The 22,935-nt window shown below is 50.0% G+C and overlaps 2 protein-coding genes and 1 long non-coding RNA gene across 6 annotated transcripts in view; 2 read left to right on the top strand and 1 right to left on the bottom strand.

Moving 5' to 3' along the window:
• The window catches only part of Xylb (xylulokinase), a 35,078-nt gene extending 26,148 nt beyond the window's left edge, over nt 1-8,930 (top strand). For 3 of the 4 annotated variants that reach the window (XM_050141725.1, XM_050141724.1, XM_050141726.1), the window contains 4 exons: nt 2,400-2,458; nt 4,547-4,634; nt 6,196-6,290; nt 7,283-8,930. In XM_050141725.1, the coding sequence (XP_049997682.1) occupies nt 2,400-2,458; nt 4,547-4,634; nt 6,196-6,290; nt 7,283-7,360 (320 nt within the window). In that variant the 3' untranslated portion in view covers nt 7,361-8,930. Of the gene's footprint in view, nt 1-2,131; nt 2,374-2,399; nt 2,459-4,546; nt 4,635-6,195; nt 6,291-7,282 lie in introns of those variants that run through there. The other variant, XM_050141727.1, reaches the window with a different exon arrangement.
• Nucleotides 8,931-9,330: 400 nt separating this feature from the next.
• On the bottom strand, nt 9,331-22,511 carry LOC126501186 (uncharacterized). The gene is made up of 2 exons (XR_007591561.1): nt 19,351-22,511; nt 9,331-9,627 (listed from the first exon to the last, which is right to left on the bottom strand). It is a non-coding gene; the product is annotated as an uncharacterized lncRNA (long non-coding RNA).
• Acvr2b (activin A receptor type 2B) overlaps nt 18,483-22,935 on the top strand; it is a 37,400-nt gene continuing 32,947 nt past the window's right edge. The window contains exon 1 of the mRNA XM_050141723.1: nt 18,483-18,896. Coding sequence (XP_049997680.1) covers nt 18,845-18,896 — 52 coding nt within the window. The 5' untranslated portion in view covers nt 18,483-18,844. The remainder of the gene's footprint in view (nt 18,897-22,935) is intronic.

Genomic DNA, 22,935 nt, shown 5'->3' with positions numbered 1-22,935 from the left:
AAACAGAAATCAAAAGAAAACAAAAAAATGTAGACCTTATGTGTATTCATAGGATAGGTTACCACACAGAAATGGAGTGGACTCCCCTTAATTACACTCTTGTTGGTGGCACAGACTGGCACTGAGCAAAGGAAGATGGGGTTCAGACCCAGTGCAGACACTACCTGCTGCTGCTAAACCAGGATAGCTGGAGGTGGGTGTGGCTCGGGTGGTAGATGCTGCCTAACCCAAGGCCCTGGTTCCATTCCCAGCACCATATGAAATGAACATGCCAGCTCATATGTGCAATCCCACCACCAGGGATGTCTTGAGCTTGCTCTGTAGCTGAGGGTAACCTTGAACTCCTGACCCTTCTTACTTCCCCAAGTACTGGGGTTAGAAGTGTGTGCCAACACCTGAGTTTTTAGTACAAATATTAAAATAAGTAAGATAATTTCTATGTACTCCCTCATCTAACCATCCCAGGAACGTAGTCTTTGAGAAGTGAGGCTGTGTGATCAGGGCACAGAAGCTGGCTCTAATTGCCCAGCAGGGGTCTTTGGATCATAAGTAGGGAACATCTAGACATGGAAGGCCATCCCAGCAGCCCAGGGTGCAGGAGGAGGCAGGGCAGAGAGGCTGGGAGGGGTGTGTGGTTACTTCAAAGCAATTCCTGTAGGACAAAAAGACATTTACTTTCTTAGCAAGCTGAAAAGTAGAATCAAGCCTGCCTTGCAAGCTCTTCTGGGTTCCTCTTAAACAAGACATCCTGGGTTTTTTTTGGGGGGTAGGGGGGAGGATGGGGCATTCCTTTTATTTGTAAAATACATTTATTATTTATGTATGGGGCAGCCATGTACGACTCAGCATGAAGGTGGAGGTCAGAGGTCAACTCTGGGGGTCAGATCACTCTTTCTACAACATGAGCCCTAGGGATTGAACTCAGGATGTCAGGTTTGTCACCAAGTGCCCTCATCTGCTGAGCCATCTCTCAGCAGGTTCCTTTTTTATTTATTATTTTTCATTTCAAAAATATCTCATTTTATGTATATGAATGTTTTTGGCTGCATAGATGTCTGTGTGCCACTTGTGTGCCTGATACCTGCAGAAGCCAGAAGAGGGCATCAAAGCCCCTGGAACTGGAGCTACAGACAGTTGTGAGCTGCTGTGTGGGTGCTGGGAATTGAACTTGGGTCCTGCTAGGCAGGTCCTCTAGCGCTGAGCCATAGCTCCAGCTCCCAGACAAGCTCTGCTTGCAAACAAAAAGATCCATCCACGGAGGTGTACTTGTTGGGTGTATTGGCCAGATCAGGTTTTGTTCTTGGTCGGTCATCATGCTTAGTTTTAATAGTGTCTAAAAAGTGCATTTCAACAATAGGCACACACGCTTAAACAAATAAATGTAAAAAGAATGCTGTTTGTCGGGCTGGGTTGAATGGTGGCAATAGTTGTCATCCTAGTCTTGGGGAGGAGGTGAACTCAGGTAGATCAGGAGTTCTGGGTCATCCTCTACTACATGGAGAGTTTGGGGCCAGCCTGGGCTAGAGGAAATCCTATTTCAAGCCGGGCAGTGGTAGCGCATGCCTTTAATTCTAGCACTCGGGAGGCAGAGGCAGGAGGATCTCTGTGAGTTTGAGGCCAACCTGGTCTGCAAAGCGAGTTTCAGGACAGGCTCCAAAGCTACAAAGAAACCCTGTATTGGCAAACAAAAAACCCAAACAAACAAGAAAATAAATCCTACTTCAATCCCTTCCAAGGGGTGGTGGAAGAGAGATGGCTCAGTGGTTAAGAGTTCCTGCTGCATTTATAGAAGACTGGAGTTCAGTCCCCGCCACTCCTGCCAAGTGTAACTCAAGATCCAGGGGACCCGGTGTCCTCTTCTGGCCTCCACGCTCCCACATGTGCAACCACACACACAGATACATACAAAATGAAATGTACGGTTTGGATATGAAGGCCCCTATCAAATGAAGAAAATTCCATTCTGTTATTGACATGATGGGAGATTTTTTCCCCCTTTTTCTATCTTTTGGGGGGTGGGGCAGAGTGGGGTGCTCGTGGTTGAACTCAGGGTCTTGTGTTTGCTAGGCAAGCACTCTGCCAACTGAACTACATTCCCAACCCCAAATTCTGACTTTAATTTTTTTTTTAGTCTATAAAGACTATCCGGGCAGACGGACTGCAGATCACATATGAGGGGTCTAACACGGACAAGCCAAGCTTTGTGTCTCTGCACAGCCCAGGAGATCAGCAGGGGCCGTAGATCCACCACAAGCCAAGCTTTGTGTCTCTGCACAGCCCTGGGAGATCAGCACGGGCCGTAGATCCACCACAAGCCATCCACGACTGAAGGGCAGGCCTCTCTGCGCTGGGAGAATTGCTACCACCACTTCAGTTCTGTTTCGTCTTTTGTTTTACAGTGCCCAAAACAAAGATTCTGGCCACAGGGGGAGCATCTCACAATAAAGACATCTTACAGGTACGTGTGGTGGTGGCCCTATAACACAACGTCTTCTGTGTCACTGCATCTAGGAACTAGATGTCTTATTTGGGAGAACAAAGTCTCTCACCGACCCTGGTGCTCACAGATTTGACCAGAATGTCTGGCTAACCAGCCTGAGGGATTTGTTTCCTCGGGGCTGGGATTATAGTCACGTGCTGCGCAGTCAGCGGTTTTTACGTGGGTTTCTAGGGTTTAAAACCTGGTCCTTGTGCACATTTAGCAAGGTCTTCACTGAATGAGCCGTCTTCTCCCATCCATTCGTCTTGTGCCGCTTGAGGTTCTGGGTGTGATTTCCAGCACTGAAAATAAATAAATAAACTTGGTGAGGGTGTTTACATTGCTGTGATAAAACACCATGAGTAAAAGCAACTTGGGGAGAAAAGGGTTGGTTTCACCTTAGAGCTTATAAGTCCATTGCTGAGGGAGGTCAGGGAGGGAGCTAATGCAGGAATGGACAGGTGCTGCTGACTGGCTTGCTCCTTATGGCTTGCTCAGCCGGCTTTCTTATAGCACCTAAGAGCACCTGCCCAGGGGTGGCCCCACCCACAATGGAATGGGCCCTCCCTTCCCACATTAATCATTAATTAAGAAAATTCAAATGCCCCACTGTCTTGTCTGCAGGCTAATCTTCTGGAGGTATTTTCTCAACCCTGTTTCCCTCTTTTCAGATAACTCTAGCTTGGGTCAAATTAACAAAAAGCAAAACAAAATAGTTATAAAAATAGTCTAAAAGTTTAGGACAGGGTTGGGGGTGACTCAGCTGGCAAAGTGCTTGCTGTGCAGACATGAGGAACTGAGTTCAGATTCCTACCACCCCCCCCCAAGTCAGTCTTGGTCCTGTGTCCCTGCAGTCCCAGCACCGGGTAGTGGAGACAAGAGGGGGTGCTGGCTACCACTCTAGCCGGTTGTGAGCTGGTGGCTCTCAAACAGCGAGGCCAAGTGATTGAAGAAGACACCTGACGTTAACCTCTGGCCTCCAGTTGTACCTGCACACATGAGAACCCCCCCACCACACACACACACAGGGGTTAGACATGGTGGTGCACACTTTTAATCCCAGTGCTCAGGTGGATCTGTGAGTTCTAGGGCAACCTGATCGAAATAGTGATTTCTTTTTTGTTTGTTAGTTTTTTTACTTTTTTTTAAAAAAATTATTTATTTATTTATTTATTTATTTATTTATTTATTATGTATACAATATTCTGTCTGTATGCCTGCAGGCCGGAAGAGGGCACCAAACCCCATTACAGATGGTTGTGAGCCACCATGTGGTTGCTGGAAATTGAACTCAGGACCTTTGGAAGAGCAGGCAATGCTCTTAACCTCTGAGCCATCTCTTCAACCCGTTTGTTAGTTTTTGTGTTTGTTTTTCATGACAGGGTTTCTCAGTGTAGCCTTGACTATCCTGGGACTTGCTCTGTAGACCAGACTGGCCTCGAACTCACAGAGATTCCCCTCCCTCTGCCTCCCGAGTGCTGGGATTAAAGGCATGAACCACCATCCATCCAGCTAAATAGTGATTTCTACACCAGCCAGGGTTACATAGTAAGACGGTGTCTTTAAAAAATGAACAGGATGCCAGGCGGTGGTGGCGCACGCCTTTAATTCCAGCACTCGGGAGGCAGAGGCAGGCGGATCTCTTTGAGTTCGAGACCAGCCTGGTCTACAAGAGCTAGTTCCAGGACAGGCTCCAAAGCTACAGAGATACCCTGTCTTGAAAAAACAAAACAAAACAAAACAGGGCATGGTAGCTCATACTTGTGATACACTTACTCAGCAGGAAGATGGTGAGTTTGAGGTTAGCTTGGTTACATAGTAAATTTAAGGCTGGCTGGAGCTATATGGTAGGGTCTTGTCGTTTAAAAGGTACAGGGACAGCCTGGAGACTGGCCCTTCCTAGGGACTTCCTCTGGGTCATCCTGTCTCGTCACCGGCTCCACGTGCTAAGCATTCCAAAGGCAGCTGTGGTCGAATGGAAGCTATGGGAAAGAGAGCAGAGCCTGGAAGGTTCTCAATGATCTCTCTGAGTGACCACTCACCCACTGTACCCTCTGTCCCTCCCAGGTGCTCGCAGATGTTTTTGGAGCCCCCGTGTATGTCATAGACACCACCAGCTCAGCCTGTGTGGGCTCTGCGTACCGAGCTTTTCATGGTAGGTCAATGAATGGGGCGTGGTTGTCTCTGGAAGTGTTTAGGCACCACTGGGCATGAGAAGAGGGGGCAGGGGAGAGGAGGTGTTCTAGTTAGGGTTTCTATTTCTGTGAAGAAACACCATGACCACGGCAACTCCTATAAAGGAAAACATTTAATTGAGGTGGTGGCTTCCAGTTGCAGAGGTTCAGTCAATTATTATCATGGCTGGGAGCATGGAGGCATGCAGGCAGATACGGTGCTGGAGAAGTAGCTGAGAGTCCTACATCTTGCAGGTAACAGGAAGTGATCCAAGACCCTGGGCAGTGTCTGACACTGAGATGGTGATCTTGAGCAGTAGGAGTCCTCAAAGCCCTCCTCTACAGGGACACTTCCCCCAACAAGACCACACCTACTCCAACAAAGCCACACCTCCCAATAGTTCCACTCCCTTTGGGGGCTATTTTCTTTCAAATTACCACAGATGGCGTTCCCAGGGTGAGGGACCTGGGGTCTCGGGAGTGTGAGCCTCATTTCCATCCCTCCCAGCAGGCAAAAATGAACCCATGCCCTTTGTCCTGTGTTGTCTAGTGAGAGTGGAGAAAGGGAGGTAGATTCAAACTGGATGAGGCCTGATCAGAGTCAAGCCCTTCAGAGAAGGACCAAAAAGGCCACAAGGCAGTGCAAGACGTGGGTCTAGGTCTCAGCAGCTAGTAGGGAGGAAGGCAGTGCTAGGGATGAAGTCCAGAACAGCAAGAAACCAGGACAATGGTGAAGGCTCAGAGCCAGGGAGTCCAGAACCGTGGACAGCTCCCTCGACGCCCCGCTCTGAATGCTGTCTGCCTGAAACTTCAGACTGCTTGAAGACAGAGTTCGGGGTTAAGGTTAGCCCCCTCAGCTAGGTTGCTTTTCCCTGTCATCTGCCTGCTAGGGAACGCCTGTCAGATTCGTCTGGGGCTCCACCCTTTTCCCCCGCTTCTCAACACATCTCCTTAAACTTGATGCTTCTCTCAACACTGCAAATGGGTGACGTGCTTAGGGGTGAACCCTTTTATCCTCATCCCCCCTTTTTCCATCACCTCATGCAACTTTATGGAGCTAGAGCACTGGGGAATTTACGCCTAAATGTTAACTTCTTACCCCGTACTGGCGATTGAACCCAGGGCCTGGTGCTAGTCTGTGCTTGGTAAACTATATAGCACAAGCCTCTCTCTCTTTCTCTCTATTATATATACTTTTTGTTTTGAGGTGAGGTCTCACACAAGTGGGCTTTGAACTTGCCATTCTCCAATATGCAAAATTAAAAAAAAACCAAACACGCATTTTAAGTATTTAGCAGTTTTGCTGCCAATGACTTTTACCAACTCGTCTGAACTGAGCTAATCTGGCTTAAACGCTTTGTGGGTTTTCCTGTTCTGGTGCTGGGTTGAAGTCATGGTCTTCGCGTGTTGAGATGGCACCTGCTGCTGAGCTGCACTGCCCTGTCCTCCTGACAGTGTTTGTCACAGTAGCGGTGGCTGTCACACAAGCTGGTCAGCCTCATTGGTGAGGTGCATGATTGTGAGATGACCTTTCCCCTCTAGGCCTTGCAGGAGGGACAGGTGTGGCCTTTTCAGAGGTTGTGAAGTCAGCACCTCATCCCAGCCTGGCTGCCACCCCCAGCCCCGGAGCTTTCCAGGTGAGAAGCCATGGGATTTTCTCGTCGTTTGCCTTCTCAGTCTGGCTCAGGTCTTTTTTCTTCTCGTTGAAAGGCAAGGTTTTCTTTCTCATCTACATTAAACCTGCTGTACCTAACTAGAGGGAAATTTTACCTCGCCCCTTTCCTACTCCCAAGAACCTGGGGATTGATCCTAGGGTTTCAGCCAAGGGTCTCAGGCACATGGCAATGGAATTACATCTTGGCTGACAAAGACACCAAGGATGCTGGGAATTGAGCCTGAGTCCTCCTCAAGGACAGTATGTGCTCACTGCACCATCTCTCAGCTTCTCATTTTTCAGAAGTAAAAATAGAAACAAAATTAATTTTAATAATATATTTCACTTAATCTAATGTATCCAAATTGTCATCATTTTAGTACATAACTGCTTAGAGGAATTACTGATGTCATAATCCACATTGGTTTTGGAACTTTGGAAAAAGTTTTATAAATATATGTATTTATTTATTTAAATTTTAGTTTATTTTATATGTATGAGTGTTTTGTCTACATGTATGTTTATGCACCATGCACCTGCTTGGTGCCTGAGGAGGCCAGAAGAGGGTGTTGGACCCCCTGGAACTAGAGTAGACCATAGTGGGTGCTGGGACTCAAACCTGGGTCCTCTGGAAGGGCAGCCAGTGTTCTAAACCATGGGGCATCTCTCCAGTCTCAGAATTTACTTTTACTCTTTTTTGCTTTTTGTTTTTGTTTGCTTATTTGTTTTTGAAGACAGGGTTTCTCTGTGTGACAGATTTAGCTGTTTTGGAACTTGCTTTGTAGATCAGGCTGAACTCATAGAGACCCACCTGCCTCTGCCTCCCTGTGGTATTGGGATTAAAGGCGTGCACCAACTGCAGCAGGCTCAGATTTTACACTTTTAAATTGCAAGCTGCAAGCTCATGTAAGAGGCACTTCCCTTCCCATCTCCCAGCCCCATTCTCATTATGAACTGCTCTTTCTGCCCCTCCAGGTCTATGAGGCCCTTCTTCCTCGGTACGCTCAACTTGAACAGAGAATCTTGTCTCAGGCCCGGGGACCTCTGGAATGACTGTGTGCCCTGGCAGCCTGCTGCCTCCCACCTGCCCAGACTTCCCACTTGTCCTCTTGCCTGTGCTGACTCAGTGGCACACTCTTGTCCTGTCCTGGACCATCCCGAAGCTGGCCAGGACTCCCTGGAGACGTGTGGTTGCTCATGTCCCAGGGTGGGAATGCGCCATGTCCCAGGGTGGGACTGCGCCTCTCCTTTCTGTCTTTCAGGAGGCAGGAAAACAGTGTAGGGTGTGGCCATCAAAGATGCTCACACACACACACCTTCCGAAGTCAGAAAGAAAGCTCTCTTTCAGGACCAAACTCGGCAGAATAGGGAACAGCCTTCTTCCTGGATGACTACACCTCCTTGGTCCTCGCCTCTAGCCACCTCAGCCCACACTGGGACCACTCCTTCCATCCTTCCCTGCAAACCAGATTCTGGAGCCCCCACGTCCCCCTCCCAGCTGTCTCCACCCTCCTGTTTCTTTAGGTGCCTCGGGTCACCCAGCTGGGCCATCGCCCAGGCTAAACACTTTAGGGTTCGCCCTGTTTCATTGTAATTCACATAATGGCAAAATTGTGTGTTTCTTGGAGAAATTCTGGATTTTTTTTTCTTGAGGCACGGTCTCCTGCAGCCTGGCCACCCTCAAACTTTCTTTGCAGCTGAGGGTTACCTTAAACTTGTGATCTTCCTGCTACCATCTGCCAAGTGCTGGGATTAAAGGCATGTGCCACCACACCTGGTTTATGTATTGCGGGGGATCCCATGGCCCCTGCGTGCTGGGCGAACACTCTGCTAGCTGAGCCACACCCCCAGCCTGAATTTCCTTTTTATTTGTTCTCATGTCCACATATTATATTTGTCCAGATGCTGAGTCCTCCCTCCTTCCTCTTCACTCCTTTTTAGACTTCCCTGCTCCTTGCTCAGATAAGCCCCTTGTGACCTCACTCCTGTGAAAACCCCAGGGTTTTCCTCAGCCACACGGCTGCACAGAACTCAGACCACAGTGGCAAGATGTTGCAGACAGGTGTGAGATCACGTGGTCAGAGAACAGTGACTGCTGGGAAGTCTGAAGGACAGAGCATAGACTTGAAGAGCAGAGCATCTTCCGTCTGGAAGGGAAGGCTCGGTGTGTGATGGGCAAAGAAGCTGCAGGCGGCCATCATCGCCACAGCAAACACAAGCTGGAGGAGACGCTGCCGAGCCTCTTGTTGTAAATCCTGAGCAACAGCATCTGGGACCACAAAACAGTAAACTAAGGTGACATTCCGACATAGATCGTCCTTACAATAAATCAGACAATCGTGGAGGAAGAAAAAGATGCCATGGGTGACAAAAACATCCAAATGCAAACGCAGCAAGCTTATGGGGGAAGAGAGTGATCAAAAAGAACAGTGTCATGACAGATTTTGAGGCTGGACTACAACGTATGGAAGAGGAGGCAGATATGGCAGGAAATCAGTGAGGCACCGGAAAAGAAGGGAGAAGAAAAAGACAACACGGGTAATATTAGTGCTCTCAGCCACAAAAGACAAGATCCCTGTTGCTAACTGGAACTACCCAAAATAAAAACACAACTTTGAAAACACCTAAAACCAACCTCTGCTCCTCCCTCCCTCCCTCCCTCCCTCCCTCCCTCCCTCCCTCCCTCCCTCCCTCCCTCCCTTCCTCTCATCAACCTCTTTTTCTCCCTCCCTCCCCTCCCCTTTTTTACCAGTGTTGGGACTTGAATCTGTCACCCTGAAGGTGCTGGGCCAGCCCTCTCTTACTGAGGTGCACCACCAGCTCCACCAACTGTATCTTAAGAGTCCACCTTGTAGGGCTGGAGAGATGGCTCAGTGGTTAAGAGGACTGACTGTTCTTCCACAGGCTGTGAGTTCAATTCCCAGCAACCACATAGTGAGTCACAACCATCTGTAATGTCATCTGGCGCCCTCTTCTGGTGTGTCAGCATACATGGAGGCAGAATGTTGTATACATAATAAATAAATCTTAAAAAAAAAAAAAAAGAGTCCACCTTGTAATTTAGAAGTGTTCTAGCAGTGGTCTGGGATTTTTATATCACTCACCCAGCATCAAAAAGGCTTTCCTAGAACATAAAACAATCAACTGAGGGGGTCGGGGTGCCAGAGAGATGGTTCAGATTACACTGGCTGTTCTTCTAGAGGACCTGGGTTCGATCCCTAGCATCCATAGCCAGCCCCAGGAGATCTGATGGGCTCTTCTGGCCTCTTCCATACTCCATGTGATGCACAGACATACAGGCAGGAAAAGCGGTCATACATCTGAAATAAAAAATAAAGATTAAAAAAATTGAACTCAACATTCCAGCATACACTGTGTAATAAAGTGCAACATTCTGTGTTGAAAGTGGAAGTAAAATGTCCAGACCGAAGGATGCCCTCTCACGAAAGAAAGATCAGGTTGGCGTCAGATTTCTCCGCAAAGAAGAGAGCAATGGAACAAAACTTTCTTTCCCATGGTGTGTCTCAGACAGGTGTATAGCAATGTTCCATATTTCAGTGTAACACAGGTTAAGTTTATCCGGCAAGGTTTATCTTGAGTGGACTTGGAGCAGTTAGCAAAGGCCTTGGGCGGGTGAAGGGCTGAGCCTTTTACAGCTTGGCTGCAAGGACGAAGGTCTTTAGTCCCATTCTTACCCAAACGTCCCAGTAAACCTGGCTACAGAAGGGTTTCATGGTGACCCAGACATTCAGGCTTTGCGGCATCTTGGTAGGGCCAAGGCCACAGGCCACACCAGACTCTGCAAGATGGGGTGAGGTCACTGAGCACTCCTGGGTCCGGGAACAACATTTTCAAAGAACTAAGAAAAATATGAGGACCAGTGAGATGGCTCAGTGGGTGAAGGGGCTTGCTGCCGAGACTGATGATCCAAGTTCAATCCCCAGAACCCACATGGTGGAAGGAGAGCACCAACTCCAGCAAGTTGTCCTTTGACCTCCACACGTGTGCTGTGGCGATGTGCATGTAAGGAAAGGAAAACAGAGATTGCTCAGGTCTGCACCTGGCTAAGATATGCAAGTGTCTTAGCCGTGCCAGAGCTAAGGTTGACTCAAAGACCCTTAGCGTTCTTCTAAAAGACAGCTGTCACCCAACCAGGAGACGATGGGGGAACCTGAGCAGGACACGCGAGTGCCGGCGTGGAAGAGTGTCAAATGCACCGCTTGGACAAGGTTACCTACTAGCACAGGAAGAAGAAAGATGTCCTCGTTTGCTTTCTGTTGCTGTGATAAGCACCATGATCAAAGGTGACTTTGTGGAGTGAAGGGGTTAGTTTCACCTCACCAGGTCACAGTGATCCCTGAGGGAACTCGGGGCGGGAACTGTCGCTGAAGCCAGGGAGGACCGCTGTTGACTGGCTCCAGCACAGACTCACACTCAGCCCAGGCACACAGGCCTAGGAATGATGCCACCCACAGTGGGCCAGTCCCTCCCTGGTGAACCATCAGTCTCTCTCAGACATGGCCACCGGTCAAGTGGATCCGAGCAGTCCTTCAGCTGAGAGTCCCTCAGGTCACTCTAGACTGTGTCAGATTGACAGTTGAAGCCAGCCAGGACAGGAGAGGAGAAAAGAGCACAAAGAACTCATTGTGGCACCTGCAATTTTGAGGAGTCAAAAATACTTAAAATTAGCTGGGTGTTGGTGGCACGTACCTTTTCTCCCAGCACTCAGGAGGCAGAGGCAGGTGAGTTTGAGGACAGCCTGACCTATAGAGCGAGCTCCAGGGCAGCCAAGGCTACACAGAAAAACTCTGTCTCAAAAAAACAAAACCAAGAAAAAGAAATTGCAAACCAAATACTTGAGGCTTAAATATTGAAAAAGGCGAACTGACAATAGAACTATTTTGTAACATTAAGGGCATTAGTATTAAAAACTATACAATCAGTACAATAAAAAGATTTTAAAAATTAATAGAAATGCAGATCTTGGCATCAGGGAGATGGGTCAGTGGGTAAAGGTGTTTGCTGCCAGGTTCTATTACCGATTGCGATCCCTGGGTACCCATATGATAGAAGGGAGAACTGACTCCCACACGTTGTCCTCTGGTCCCACACAGGTTCCTGGCACATGAGTACCCTCATATGTACACAATGCATGAATGAATACATATAAAATGCAAACCTCCCCCAGTGTTCAAAGAAAAGGTACCCGATCATATAACATGCAGCACATGGTAACTGTAGCTTTTTGCACACAGTCAACAGAAGTTCTAGCATGAGTCCAGTAAGTAAACAGCCCTTAATCCACCTTCTAAAAGAAAAAAAATTTCTAAACAATGTGTTCCTGTCATGTTTAGAAGACACACACATAAAATCAGTGGTTCGGAAAGACTGAAGAGTGGCGTGGACAGCAACAGTCCAAACACAAAAGCCACAGGAAGCAGAGATGGCAATGCCCATCTCCAAGGGGCAGAGTTCTCGGAGAAGCACAAAGACCGCACTCCGCAACAGTGATATGCTAATCGCCAGTGCTACAGGCTCAGCTATTTGGACTGTCAGCTTGAAATGACATTCTGGAATCCTCTGCCTGCGCCGGAGTCCTGTCTGTGCACTAGCTTCCTTTCCCGTTAGCTGTGCCTTGTCAAAGCATGTGGCATTTGTGCAGCAGCAGCAGGGAAAACAGACAGCTGGAAATAACAGTTTTAACTTGCTCCTCTCTTATTCAAGGCTGAGGAAGACAAAACTATATGGAGGTTGTTCCTACAAAGTAGACCTAACTGTGTATTGACTGTTTCACTTTGTGTGTGTGTAGGATGTGTGTCTGTGTGTGGATGGGTGCATGTGTGTATGAATGGGTGCATGTGTGTGTGGAGAGGTGTATGTGTGTATGGATGGGTGCAGTGTGTGTGGAGAGGTGTATGTGTGTATGGATGGGTGCATGTGTGCGTGTGAATGAGTGCAGTGTGTGTGTGTATGGGTGCAGTGTGTGTGTGCATATGTGTATAGATGGGGATTTGTGGATGGGTGCATGTGTATGTGTGTAGACAGGTGCAAGTGTGTGTAGACAGGTGCATGTGTGTGTGTGTGGACGGGTGCATGTGTGTGTAGACAGGTGCATGTGTGTGTAGACGGGTGCATGTGTGTGTGGATGGGTACATGTGTGTGTAGACGGGTGCATGTGTGTGTGGACGGGTGCATGTGTGTGTAGACGGGTGCATGTGTGTGTAGACGGGTGCATGTGTGTGTAGACGGGTGCATGTGTGTGTAGACAGGTGCATATATGTATGAATGGGTGCATGTGTGTATCGATGGGTGCATCTGTGTATGGATGTGTATGTGTGTGTGGATGGGTGCATGTGTGTGTAGACGGGTGCATGTGTGTGTGGACGGGTGCATGCATGTTTGTGTGCGCGCACATGTGGAAATCAGGACTAGCTTGGATAGCATTTCTCAGATGCCTTGTACTTCCCATTTGGACAGGGACCGGCCATGAGGCTCCCAAGGATCCACTGATCTCCACCTCCCATGCCGCTGTCACTCACATTGCAAGCACAAGTCACCCTGCCCAGCTTTAATATGACGCTTGAGAATCAAACTCAGGTTTTGATGCTTGTGAGACCCCCAGCACAAATGTCCCACATTAAAATAGCAATATGCCTGTTCTCATGCATAAAAATTTACCCTTTAGAGTAGGCAAGATGGCTGAACAGTAAAGGTTCATGCTACCCAGCCTGGCAGCCTGAGCGTGACCCCCAGCCCACATGATGGAAGGAGAACTGGCTCCTAAAAGTTGTCTTCTGATTCTCACAGAAGCACAATTGCATGTGTGCACACATAGAGACACAGGTAAATAAATGTATTAAAATCACCATTTACCACACCATAAAGAAAACTTGAAATGATCATCACACCTGGCTAGAACAAAACTTCTTTTTTAAAGTCCAATTTGGAGAAAAACGTTTTTATTAAACTCCTAAGACAAAATAGATTTAAAAATATCAAGTCCCAGGCCTAGTGGTACATGCTTTCAACCCAGCACTTGCAGGAGGCAGAGGCAGGTTGAGTTCCAGGCCAGCCTGATCTACACAGTGAGTTCCAGGACAGCCAGGGCTATATAGTGAGATCCTGTCTCAAACAAAACAAAACAACAAATTAGAGAGGTGGCTTGGTGGTTGTGGGACATTTAATTTCAGTGTGAACCTTTGAGACTGTTAATAAAATTAACCTTGGATTAGGGGGTGGAGTCTGTGACTAACTAGTTGACAGGAATTAGCCAGAGGGGCGGAGGAGCCAGGAACATGAATAGAGAGACACACAGGAAGGAGTAGGGAGGGAGGGACTTAGAGATTCTCGGTCTTTTTTGGTTAGAGACAAGTGGAGAGATGCTTCTCTTGTTTGGTCTCTGGCCAAAACGGAAGGTCAGCTGGTCACTTCTTAGCGTCTCTGATCTGGTAGGTTTTCACCCCAATATCTGACTCTCGAGTATTGGTAAATAGAATGATAGAGACTTAGTTAAAACCAACATTTGGTAGCCATGACTGAGCCAGTGCTACCATTGGCAGGATTGGAAATTCCACCAGGCTGAGATCTGAGCCTCTGGGTGCTGACTGCAGGACCATGGGGTGCAGGCAGTTGTTAAAATATCAATAGATTCAGGTGTGGCTGCTAAGACAACAGAAAAACTTGGTAGTTAGGAACTCTTGTTACTCTTCCAGAGGACCCAGGCTTGATTCCTAGCAACCAAACAGCGGCTAAGAATGGTCTGTAACTCCAGTTCCAGAGGATCTGACACCCTCTTCTGGCTTCCACGTGCACTGCACTACAAATGAATAAATCTTTAAAAATCTATAACCCTCCAAATGTAATTAACAATTAACAAATGTAATCTATGGCACATAACTAAAGCAGTAAGTGAAAATATAGCTTGTAATATGGAATACTGATAAATATGAAAGAATAAAATTAAATGAGTCAGGTATGTGTTGGTTTGAGTGCAATTGGCCCCCATGATCTCATAGGGAATGGTATTATTAGGTGGTGTGGCTTTGTTGGAGTTGGTATGGCCTTGTTGGAGGAAGTGTGTCACTGTGGGGGTGGGCTTCGAGGTTTCTGATGCTCAGGATGCTGGCCAGTGTCTCAGTTGACTTCCTGTTGCCTGCAAGATGGGGCACTCAACTACTTCTCCAGCCCCATGTCTGCCTGCATGCTGCCATGCTCCCTGCCATGGTGATAAACCTCTGAAACTGTAAACCGGCCCCAGTTAACTGTTTTTATTATAGGAGTTGCCGTAGTCATGGTGTCTCTTCACAGCAAGAGAAACCTTAACTAAGAGAGGTAGTACTTTCTTTTTATTTTTTAAATTCTAGCACTTAGAAAGCAGAAGCAGGTCAATCTCTGAGTTCAAGGCCAGCCTGGTCTACAGAGTGAGTTCCAGGACAGCCAGGGCTACAGAGAGAAACTCTGTCTCAGAGGGGAGAGAGAGAGAGAGAGAGAGAGAGAGAGAGAGAGAGAGAGAGAGAGAGAGCTCATTCTCATTGCGTGCTAAATGAAACATGATTCCTGCCTTCTCTCTGGCATATCTGGATTTCTGCCAGCATTATTCTCTGAATAGGGACCATTATTTAGTGAAATGCAGGTTCCTTGAAAACAAACTCCATGAATCCATGATGGTTGATCTGATAACCAAGATGGTCATTAAGATACCAATGGGTGACCGGAAGGATGGCTCAGTGGTTAAGAGTGCTTGCTGCTCTTGCAGTAGCCCAGAGTTCAGTTTCCAGCTCCCACAGAGGATGGCTCACAACGATAACTCTATCTCCAGGCCAGCCTCTGGTCTTCACAGGCACACGTGCACAAATGTGCATACATAGAAGTAAAAAAGAGAACAGTGAGTGGGTAGCATGCAGGAACCCTGTCCTGGCAGGTCAGGGTTCAGTGGCTAGAAGTGAGCATGCTACCCAGGTTAGTTCACTGTTTAAAAGTTTGACTTTATAAAAAAAATTATATTTAATATTTTCAGCTTTGGTTGGCTGTTAGTAACTGATAAAATGAAAAGAGAAACCAAGGTAAAGGGGAATTACTATAATGTAATATGAGCATCTTTTTACTTATATTTTATTTTTAATTATGCACGTGTGTGTGTGTGTAGTGTATACATGTGTGTGCACACAGGAATGCAGGTGTCTGTGGAGGTCAGTAGAGGGCATCAAATTCCTTGGAGTTGGAGTTACAGACATGCGTAAGTTGTCTGGGAACCACATGCAGGTCTTTGCAATAGCAGCAAATGCTTTTAACCACTGAGCCATCTCTCCAGTCCCAGAGTTCCCTCTTTTAAAGATTCACTTCAGTGACTGTTTATACTCAGGCCAGAGATATGGCTCAGTGAGTGCAGGGACCTGATGCCAACCCTGAGGATTTGAGTTTGAATCCCAGGACCCACACAGCGGAAAGAGAGAACCAACAGCAGCTAGCTGTTGTCTGACCTCAGTGCATTCTCTCTCTCTCTCTCTCTCTCTCTCTCTCTCTCTCTCTCTCTCTTACATACGCATACTATATAAATAAGTAAAATGTAACACAGATTTAAAAAGAAATAGAAGATACTCTAGCAACTTGAATGGGTGCATGTGACCAGTGAAGGCTCCATTCACTGCTGCTGAGGCAGTCCAGATGTGAGACATAGGCGGATGTGGTACAGCACACATGAAAAACAAAACAGCTGGATGTTCGCTGTATCTTTGAGGCTTACTGATGGACTGAACACGGGACATTCAAGGGTGACTCCGAATGCTTTGGTATGAACAACTGATGGTGCCATCGATCCAGACAGGGACGGGTGGGGAGGAGCAGGTTTTCAGGGGAAACATGGGAGTTCCCTTTCTGCTGAGTCAAACTCAGGACACCAGACAGGCTGTCGAATGCAGCTGTGAAGCTAACAGCTTAGATAGGAATTTCGATTTTTCCAGTAATACCAGAGCAACATTTTGGTGTGTGGAGATTTTGGACCCCTTGGAATTATGTGACATATAGCCTGGTGTGGTACAGAAACTGGGGTGTAGTGGAGTTGGCAGCGTCCTCCTAACGTATAGAAAGCCCTGGTTTGATCCTCACAGCATGTCACAGAGAGTGAATGACTTCAAGGTCATTCTTGGAAGTGAACTGTATAGGAGGCCAGCCTGGGCTAATATGAGACCCTTTATGTCCCGTCCCCGTCCCCAATAACTCTTTCTCCCTCAGTCTAGAACCAGCCAGTCTGATTTTTGGCATATGGATGATGGCTCTTTTTTTCCAATACGGAAAAGATAACTAATGCTTTCCCTAATACACTGGGTCTATCATGGTAGGCTTGCTTGAGTCTCTACCATTTATTTATAAAGTGCAAAGCAGGGGCTGCAGAAGCAGCTCAGCTGTTAACAGAGTTTAGCTGTCCCTTCAGAGACCTGAGTTCAGTTCCCAGCGCCCACGGGGTGCAGCTCATAACCACTTAGCCCCAGCTGAAGGGGATCCTATGTCCTCTTCTGGCCTGCTTGGGCACCTGTATGCACACGGGCATACCCACAGACACGCACATATATACATACGATTAAAAATGAAATAAACGTACTTGGAAGGCAGAGGCAGGCAGATTTCTGTGAGTTTGAGGTCAGACTGGTCTAGTGAGTTCCAGAACAGCCAGTGAGACCCTGTGTCAAGAATACCACCACCATGACATGGCTACCATGACTAATCATCATCATCATCATTATCATCAAATAAATTGTGGGACTGGAGAGATGACTCAGCGGTTAAGAGCACATGTTGCTCTTACGGAGGACTCACGTTCAGTTCCTACCACCCACAAGCTTGCTCACAACCATTTCTAGCTCCAGTTCCAGGGGCTCTGACGCTTGCCTTCTTCTAAACTAGCAGTAGGCATACACACGGAAACATACATACACCCAGGCAAACACACAAAATAAAATAAGTAAAAAAAGGAAAGTCACAGAAGGATGGAGGATAGCTTGAGGTCATCTGGGGTTTACACAGGCAGAGGAAAAAGACAAAACAAAAGGGGCGAAGGCGGCCAGAAGTGGGCAGGGCAGGTCATGGTCTTAGCAACTTGGGAGGCTGAGAATCCCCGACTCAGAGACAAAGCTGCAGTAGTGACAACCTACACAAATCTTGGAGTTTTGTCTAACGCTGTCACTTTCATAAGGCGAAACTGAAGTTCAGACAGTTGAAAGGACTCAGACTCCTCGGCGCCACCTTCCTCCCGGCTGCCCTTGCCTAGGACTAACCTTGGCAGGTATCTGAGGTTTCCAACGCCCGCCTTTTCCCTGAGCTGTGACCAGCTTTCCCAGGCTAGCTGGGAGCCCTGCTACCCTCACAAGCTCTGGTTGTGTAATAAGGAATGTGCAATCTGAAATGGAGGAACCTGCTCTCTCTCTCTCTCTCTCTCTCTCTCTCTCTCTCTCTCTCTCTCTCTCTCTCTCTCTCTCCGTGAAAAGAGCAGAGACGTGCATGTTCTGGACAATCCTGAAATGGGTGGGAGGACCGTTGCAGGTAACCCTGGAAGGGGGAGACGGAGGAGGTGGGACAACTCCTGAGGACCCCTGAGGAAGCAGGTCGCCAACAGCTCTTTCCCACCTGCTGCAGCTGCTCTGTGGGTCCTCCTCTGCTTTGAGATAGCTCTCAGTGTGTTCTGGGGGACTGCTGCCAATTCAGACTTCTGCTTTTTTCTGCCAGTTAATTAGTCCATCAATAAAGATGCGCGGGAGCTGGAGGACAGAGGTGTCCGGGGGCTACCCACTCACTCAGGGGTCTCAGAGGAGTATGCATCCCGCAGCGTGGGCGCCACAGTTTCGGGTCGGCATCAAGGAGGATGGTTACGGGCTGTCCCAAGTCCGCAGCCAAGTGGGCCGCAGTCCAATCCCACCAGCTCCGAGCGCGCGCCCTGCCTGTCCCTAGAGCCGGTGCAGCACGCGCGCTGCCTCCCGAGGGCGCGGGCTGGGGGCGGAGCCTCGGTGTTGTTGTTCCTCTCCGGCCCCGCCCCAGAGGGGGGCGCGGACCACGCGGCCGGAGGACCCGCCTCCCCTCCCCCTCCCCGCCCAGCTCGCCCGCCTCTTTGTATCCAACATCCGGGTTTCCCCGCTGGCTCGGCTCCGTGGCCACCGCTCAGGAGCCATTTTGGACTCGGTTCAGCTCCCCTCCCCCATCCCCCCGTTCATGGCCCCTCCGGACTCGGCCCCTGCGCCCGGGGCCCGGACCCAGCCCCGTTGCGCCATGCCCGCGTCGGGCGCGCCCTGGCCCGCGCCCCGCCGCCGCCCCCCGGCCCCCGCGTCGCCCCATAGCCCGGGCCGCACTGCGCGCCGCCCGCAGCGGCCCTGAGCCCCTATCCCTGCTCGCTGCCTGGGAACCGAAGCGCAGAAGCGAGCGCGCCTGGAAGCGAGACCCAGAGAAGGAGCGGGAAGCAGAGCGCAGCCGCCGCCGGGCCCTGCGTGCCCCGGGAGCGCAGCGCGGCCCTGCCCGCGGGCTCCGGGTGTCCGCGGGGCGGCGCCGCGGAACATGACGGCGCCCTGGGCGGCCCTCGCCCTTCTCTGGGGATCGCTGTGCGCCGGTAAGGACCCGGCGCGGCGCGGGGTGCGGGGACCCGGGGCGCGCGGTGTTTACCAACAAAGGGCGGCCCCGCGGCCTCGGCGCCGCGCCACCTGCCTGGGATCGGGGTCGCGCGGGGCGCTTGGCTCGCGATCGTAAAGACAAGCTCGCCCGTGCGGTTCCTCCGCACGATTCTGGCTCGCGGAGGCGCTCGGGGATGGGGGACCTGGAGCGTCAGGGTCGGGGTTCAGGTTCCGCGGGCTCGCGGACCCCAGGAACCCAGCGAGGGAAACCTGAGCGTGGGGAAAGCGGCCAGGGTGGCCGGGCATCTAATCGGGGGGTGGCTGGGATGGGGCTGCTCGCCCCTGAGAGGCAGTGTCGCAAAGCAAAGCGGACGGCTTTTTACAGCCTGTTCGGAGCCCTCTGCACTCCGTCCCGCCTCTCTGCGTCGCTATCCTCGTGCAAGTGGCTCCTACCTGCACCCGCTTTCCTTGCAGCGGGCTACAGATGCGCCCTCGTGGGACCACTTTTGTTTTGGGCTACTGGGAGTGGAGAGGAGGTTGAGGAGGCGAACCAACAGGTCTCAGGTTGCTCCGGCCGGCACGTGGCGGGCGTGAGTGACCCGCGCTCAGCCCGCAGGCGGCTGCGGGATGAGGGTGACTGGTGCGCGTCTGCTTGGGAACGGGACGTGTGGGTGTGCGCGCGCGAAGTTGTGCTGGGAAAGCGCTTTCGCCTCTAAAGCTCAGGCACGGATTTCTCTGTCCCGGTGGTGCTGAAGTATGCCCAACTCTGGTAGGAGCTCCCGGACGGGCTTGGGGCAGTCCTGGGAAACGCGGACAGTCGGGCATTGAGACTCCAGAGAAAAGAAAGTGGTGACTGGGACGGCTGGTGCTCGGTGGCCGGGGCTTTGGGTCCTGCGCGTCTTTGTTCCCAACCCCCATTACACATGCAGCTCGGGTCCCCTGCCGCCCGAGGTGGCAGCAGCGCAGAGTCTGGGAAATCCGCGAGGGGCGGGGCCCGGAGTGCAGGGGAGGGGCTGGGATCCCCCATGCTGTTGCGGGGGTGGGTATCCCAGATGGCCATTGCACTCCCCACTGGGATCCCCACCCTCAATCTGCTCCCTTCTATTGCAAGGAAGGGAGGCTTAGCAATTAATTCCGACCCTGAGAGTTTTTGCACGAATCTGGGTGCGGTGGAGCGTGAGTGCACGAGCCACAGGCTAGAGACCACTTCTTGGCTACCGGAGCACACTGTTGGGAAGCGGTTTCGATGCTGTGCTGGAGTGATTGAGGCGTAGCAAGCGGTGTCTCAAGTTGAACATTGTTTCTTTCTGCCATTCACTGAAGTGTTGCTCTTCTGGATTTCCCCAAGAATGGAGGCTTGGAAGTGATGGAAAACATTGCCTGCTTTGGGGAGGGCAGCTGTGGACTGATCCAAGGGTACATAGCAACCCCCTAGCTGCTTCTTGATCGCCCGGGTTTCTACTCCCGATCTGCCTTGTCCCTTTCAAGTCCAGGCCTGTAGAAAGGGTGCTCTCAGGACAGTGCGCCTCAGACTCGGAATCTGGACATCACGACACCAGTTAGTCCCAGTTTGAGTTCATCAGTTACCTCCCATCTTGGGGCAGGGTGAGAGGTGGTCCCATGCGCTGTGTCTACTTTCTGTTTGCACTGTTTGGCGAGTGAGTGTGTAGCAGAATGCCGAGAGGCATTTGTTCTGTGTCAGAACCTGGCCTCCTCCCTCGGGGAAGGTAGAGTCACCTGTTGTTGTCACACTTCAAAGTGGCCACTGCTCTGTCTTTTGAGGAATTAGAGGAGAGCTTCCCCAGGTCCTGGTGGGGCAGAACTGGCCCTCCTGGCTTCAAAACGGTCTCTCCTTCGTGTTCCTGGCTCTGCCTTCAGAATGACCAACCCTGTGGTATAAAGAGCACTATACTTGTGCTGCTTGCAGGGGCCTAGGGACATGGACAGGTACATTTAAGTTAAAAATTCCCAGTAGTCGCATTAGTAAAAGGAAGGAGAAATAGTTGTGTCTTAGTGTGTTCTGGCTTCCCTAATACCACAGGACTCTGTGATTCAAGCAGCAGTATTGGGGCCGGAGAGGTAGCCAGCCGGGTGGCTAAGGGTGCTTGCTGCTATTGCAGAGTCCTGACACCCACATGGTGACTCATGACAACCATCTGGGACCCCTCTTCCATCAGGGACCCATGCTCTCTGGCCTCTGAGAGCACCAGGCGTACACATGGTGCACAGACATAACTACAGATGTAACTCATAATAAAGTTAAAACAGCCATGTAGATATAGATATATATGCTGACATATATAATTAAAAGTCAACAGTGCTCGTTCTCACTTGGTTCTAGAATCCAGGCTGGGGTGCTGGGATGGTCGGGTCTGCCCTAAGAGTTGTAGTCCTACAGTGAGGGTTCCACCCTCATGGTCCAGCCCAACTGTTACTGCTTCCTCAAGGTCCCATTACTGGTGGTTATGGCGTCCTGTATGAATTTGGGGGTAGAGACTTGATCTTTTTCATATTTGGTGGAATTAATTTAATTTAAAAATTGATCATTTCAACATACAATCACCATTAAAACAGTTAAAGAGACTTGAAAGATTTCTTTAACTTCAAAATACAGTGTGAGCATGCCAGTTCCACGTTTGCACACCCCAGGTTCTCTGTAGTCACACTTGGCTAGTCGCTGCCGTATCGGACAGCACAGGCTGAGAGGGAAGACAGAAGTGATGTTTCAATCGGCGGATACCTCTGGAAGTCTTCCTGGCTCTGCCTGGCCCCTTCATCCTTGGGTGCCCGGCATTCGGCTCTTGCATTGCAGGGAACATTGCACATTCTATTCTCGACATCTGTTTCTGTGTTTGGGGCTCAGAGCAGAGCCGGAGCCAGGGGCTGAGAAGGCTCCTATCAGGTCCTCACTGCCCTGAAGCATCCTAATAGACTGACCATTGACACAGAGAGATTTCTTTCTCGTCCATTTCCTCGTGGGTGGAGGTTTGTATGAGAGAGTAACCTTCAGTCTTCTGGTCCCTGTAGTGGGAGAGGCCAAGGGCTACAGAGTCATGGAAGTCCCTCCCAGGAGAGGAAGTCCCCTGTTCTCTGTCTTGTCGGTGGTCATTTCATGCTGCCTGCCTATCAGGCGGGCACGCCCTTTGGAAGGAGTGGGTGCCCTTCTCAGCCTTCAGAGGCTTTCCATGCAGACCCTGTTGCTGGGTGGAAACTTCACGTAGACCCCTTTGCCTGCGACCTATCTAGGTGGACTTTTGTAGTCCTCTGCTGTTCTTCTTGGCACCCAGAGACCTACAAGCCTCTGCCCTTGCCCTGGCAGTTACCCAGGGGAGCCCCTGGAGGACCCGTTGCTTTTTGCCATGTTGCTCTGAGAATCTAAGAAAACTGAAGAGAAAATATAAACCAGTGCCTGCATGGGTACTTGTACAGGTGTATGTGCGTGCCTTTCTGGACTCCGTAAAATCCTGACTTCCCCGCAGTCAACCCTCCCAAGGGGCAGAGGGGCAGCCTGTCCGTAGGAGGTTGTGTACATTGGAATTATTTCTCTCAGTACCCCTGCTTCCTCTGTTCCGGCCTGGAACCTGTCCCTGCATTTACTGCTGCTACTCGGGGTTCTGCCCATCACTCTATTTCCTTGGTTTCTTCTCCATTCAGGAAGCCATCTCTCTGAGTGCCTATGTACTTAGCCTCTCTACTTGGGAGGTCAGTAGGGCAGATGGGACCCACGGGGTATCAGAGCCTGAGTTCAGAGCCACTCACAGATGCTAACCTGTTGCCATGGCCTGGGATGCAGTGGATGAAGGGAAAAGAGCTAATCTGGACCATTTGGGACCATTCATAGTTATCCATACCCCAGGCTTGTGTGTGTGTCTGTGTGTGCGTGCGTGCGCGTGCACACGTATAGGTGTGCGCCTGTGTACGTGGGTTCTGCAGAGACATTTCACTGGTTGGTCCCTGCTTCATTTTTGAGATCTGAGATCTCTCTAACCCTGGAACTCACCCTTAAAGCTAGAATTACAGATGCTTGCTACACTGCCT

Source organism: Alexandromys fortis, unplaced genomic scaffold, assembly GCF_014885135.2.
Source record: "Alexandromys fortis isolate MF-2015 unplaced genomic scaffold, M_Fortis_MF-2015_v1.1 scaffold_44, whole genome shotgun sequence".
Lineage (NCBI taxonomy): Eukaryota > Metazoa > Chordata > Mammalia > Rodentia > Cricetidae > Alexandromys > Alexandromys fortis.
Note: the sequence above shows the minus strand (reverse complement) of the source record. Positions and strands in the feature narration are given on the sequence as shown.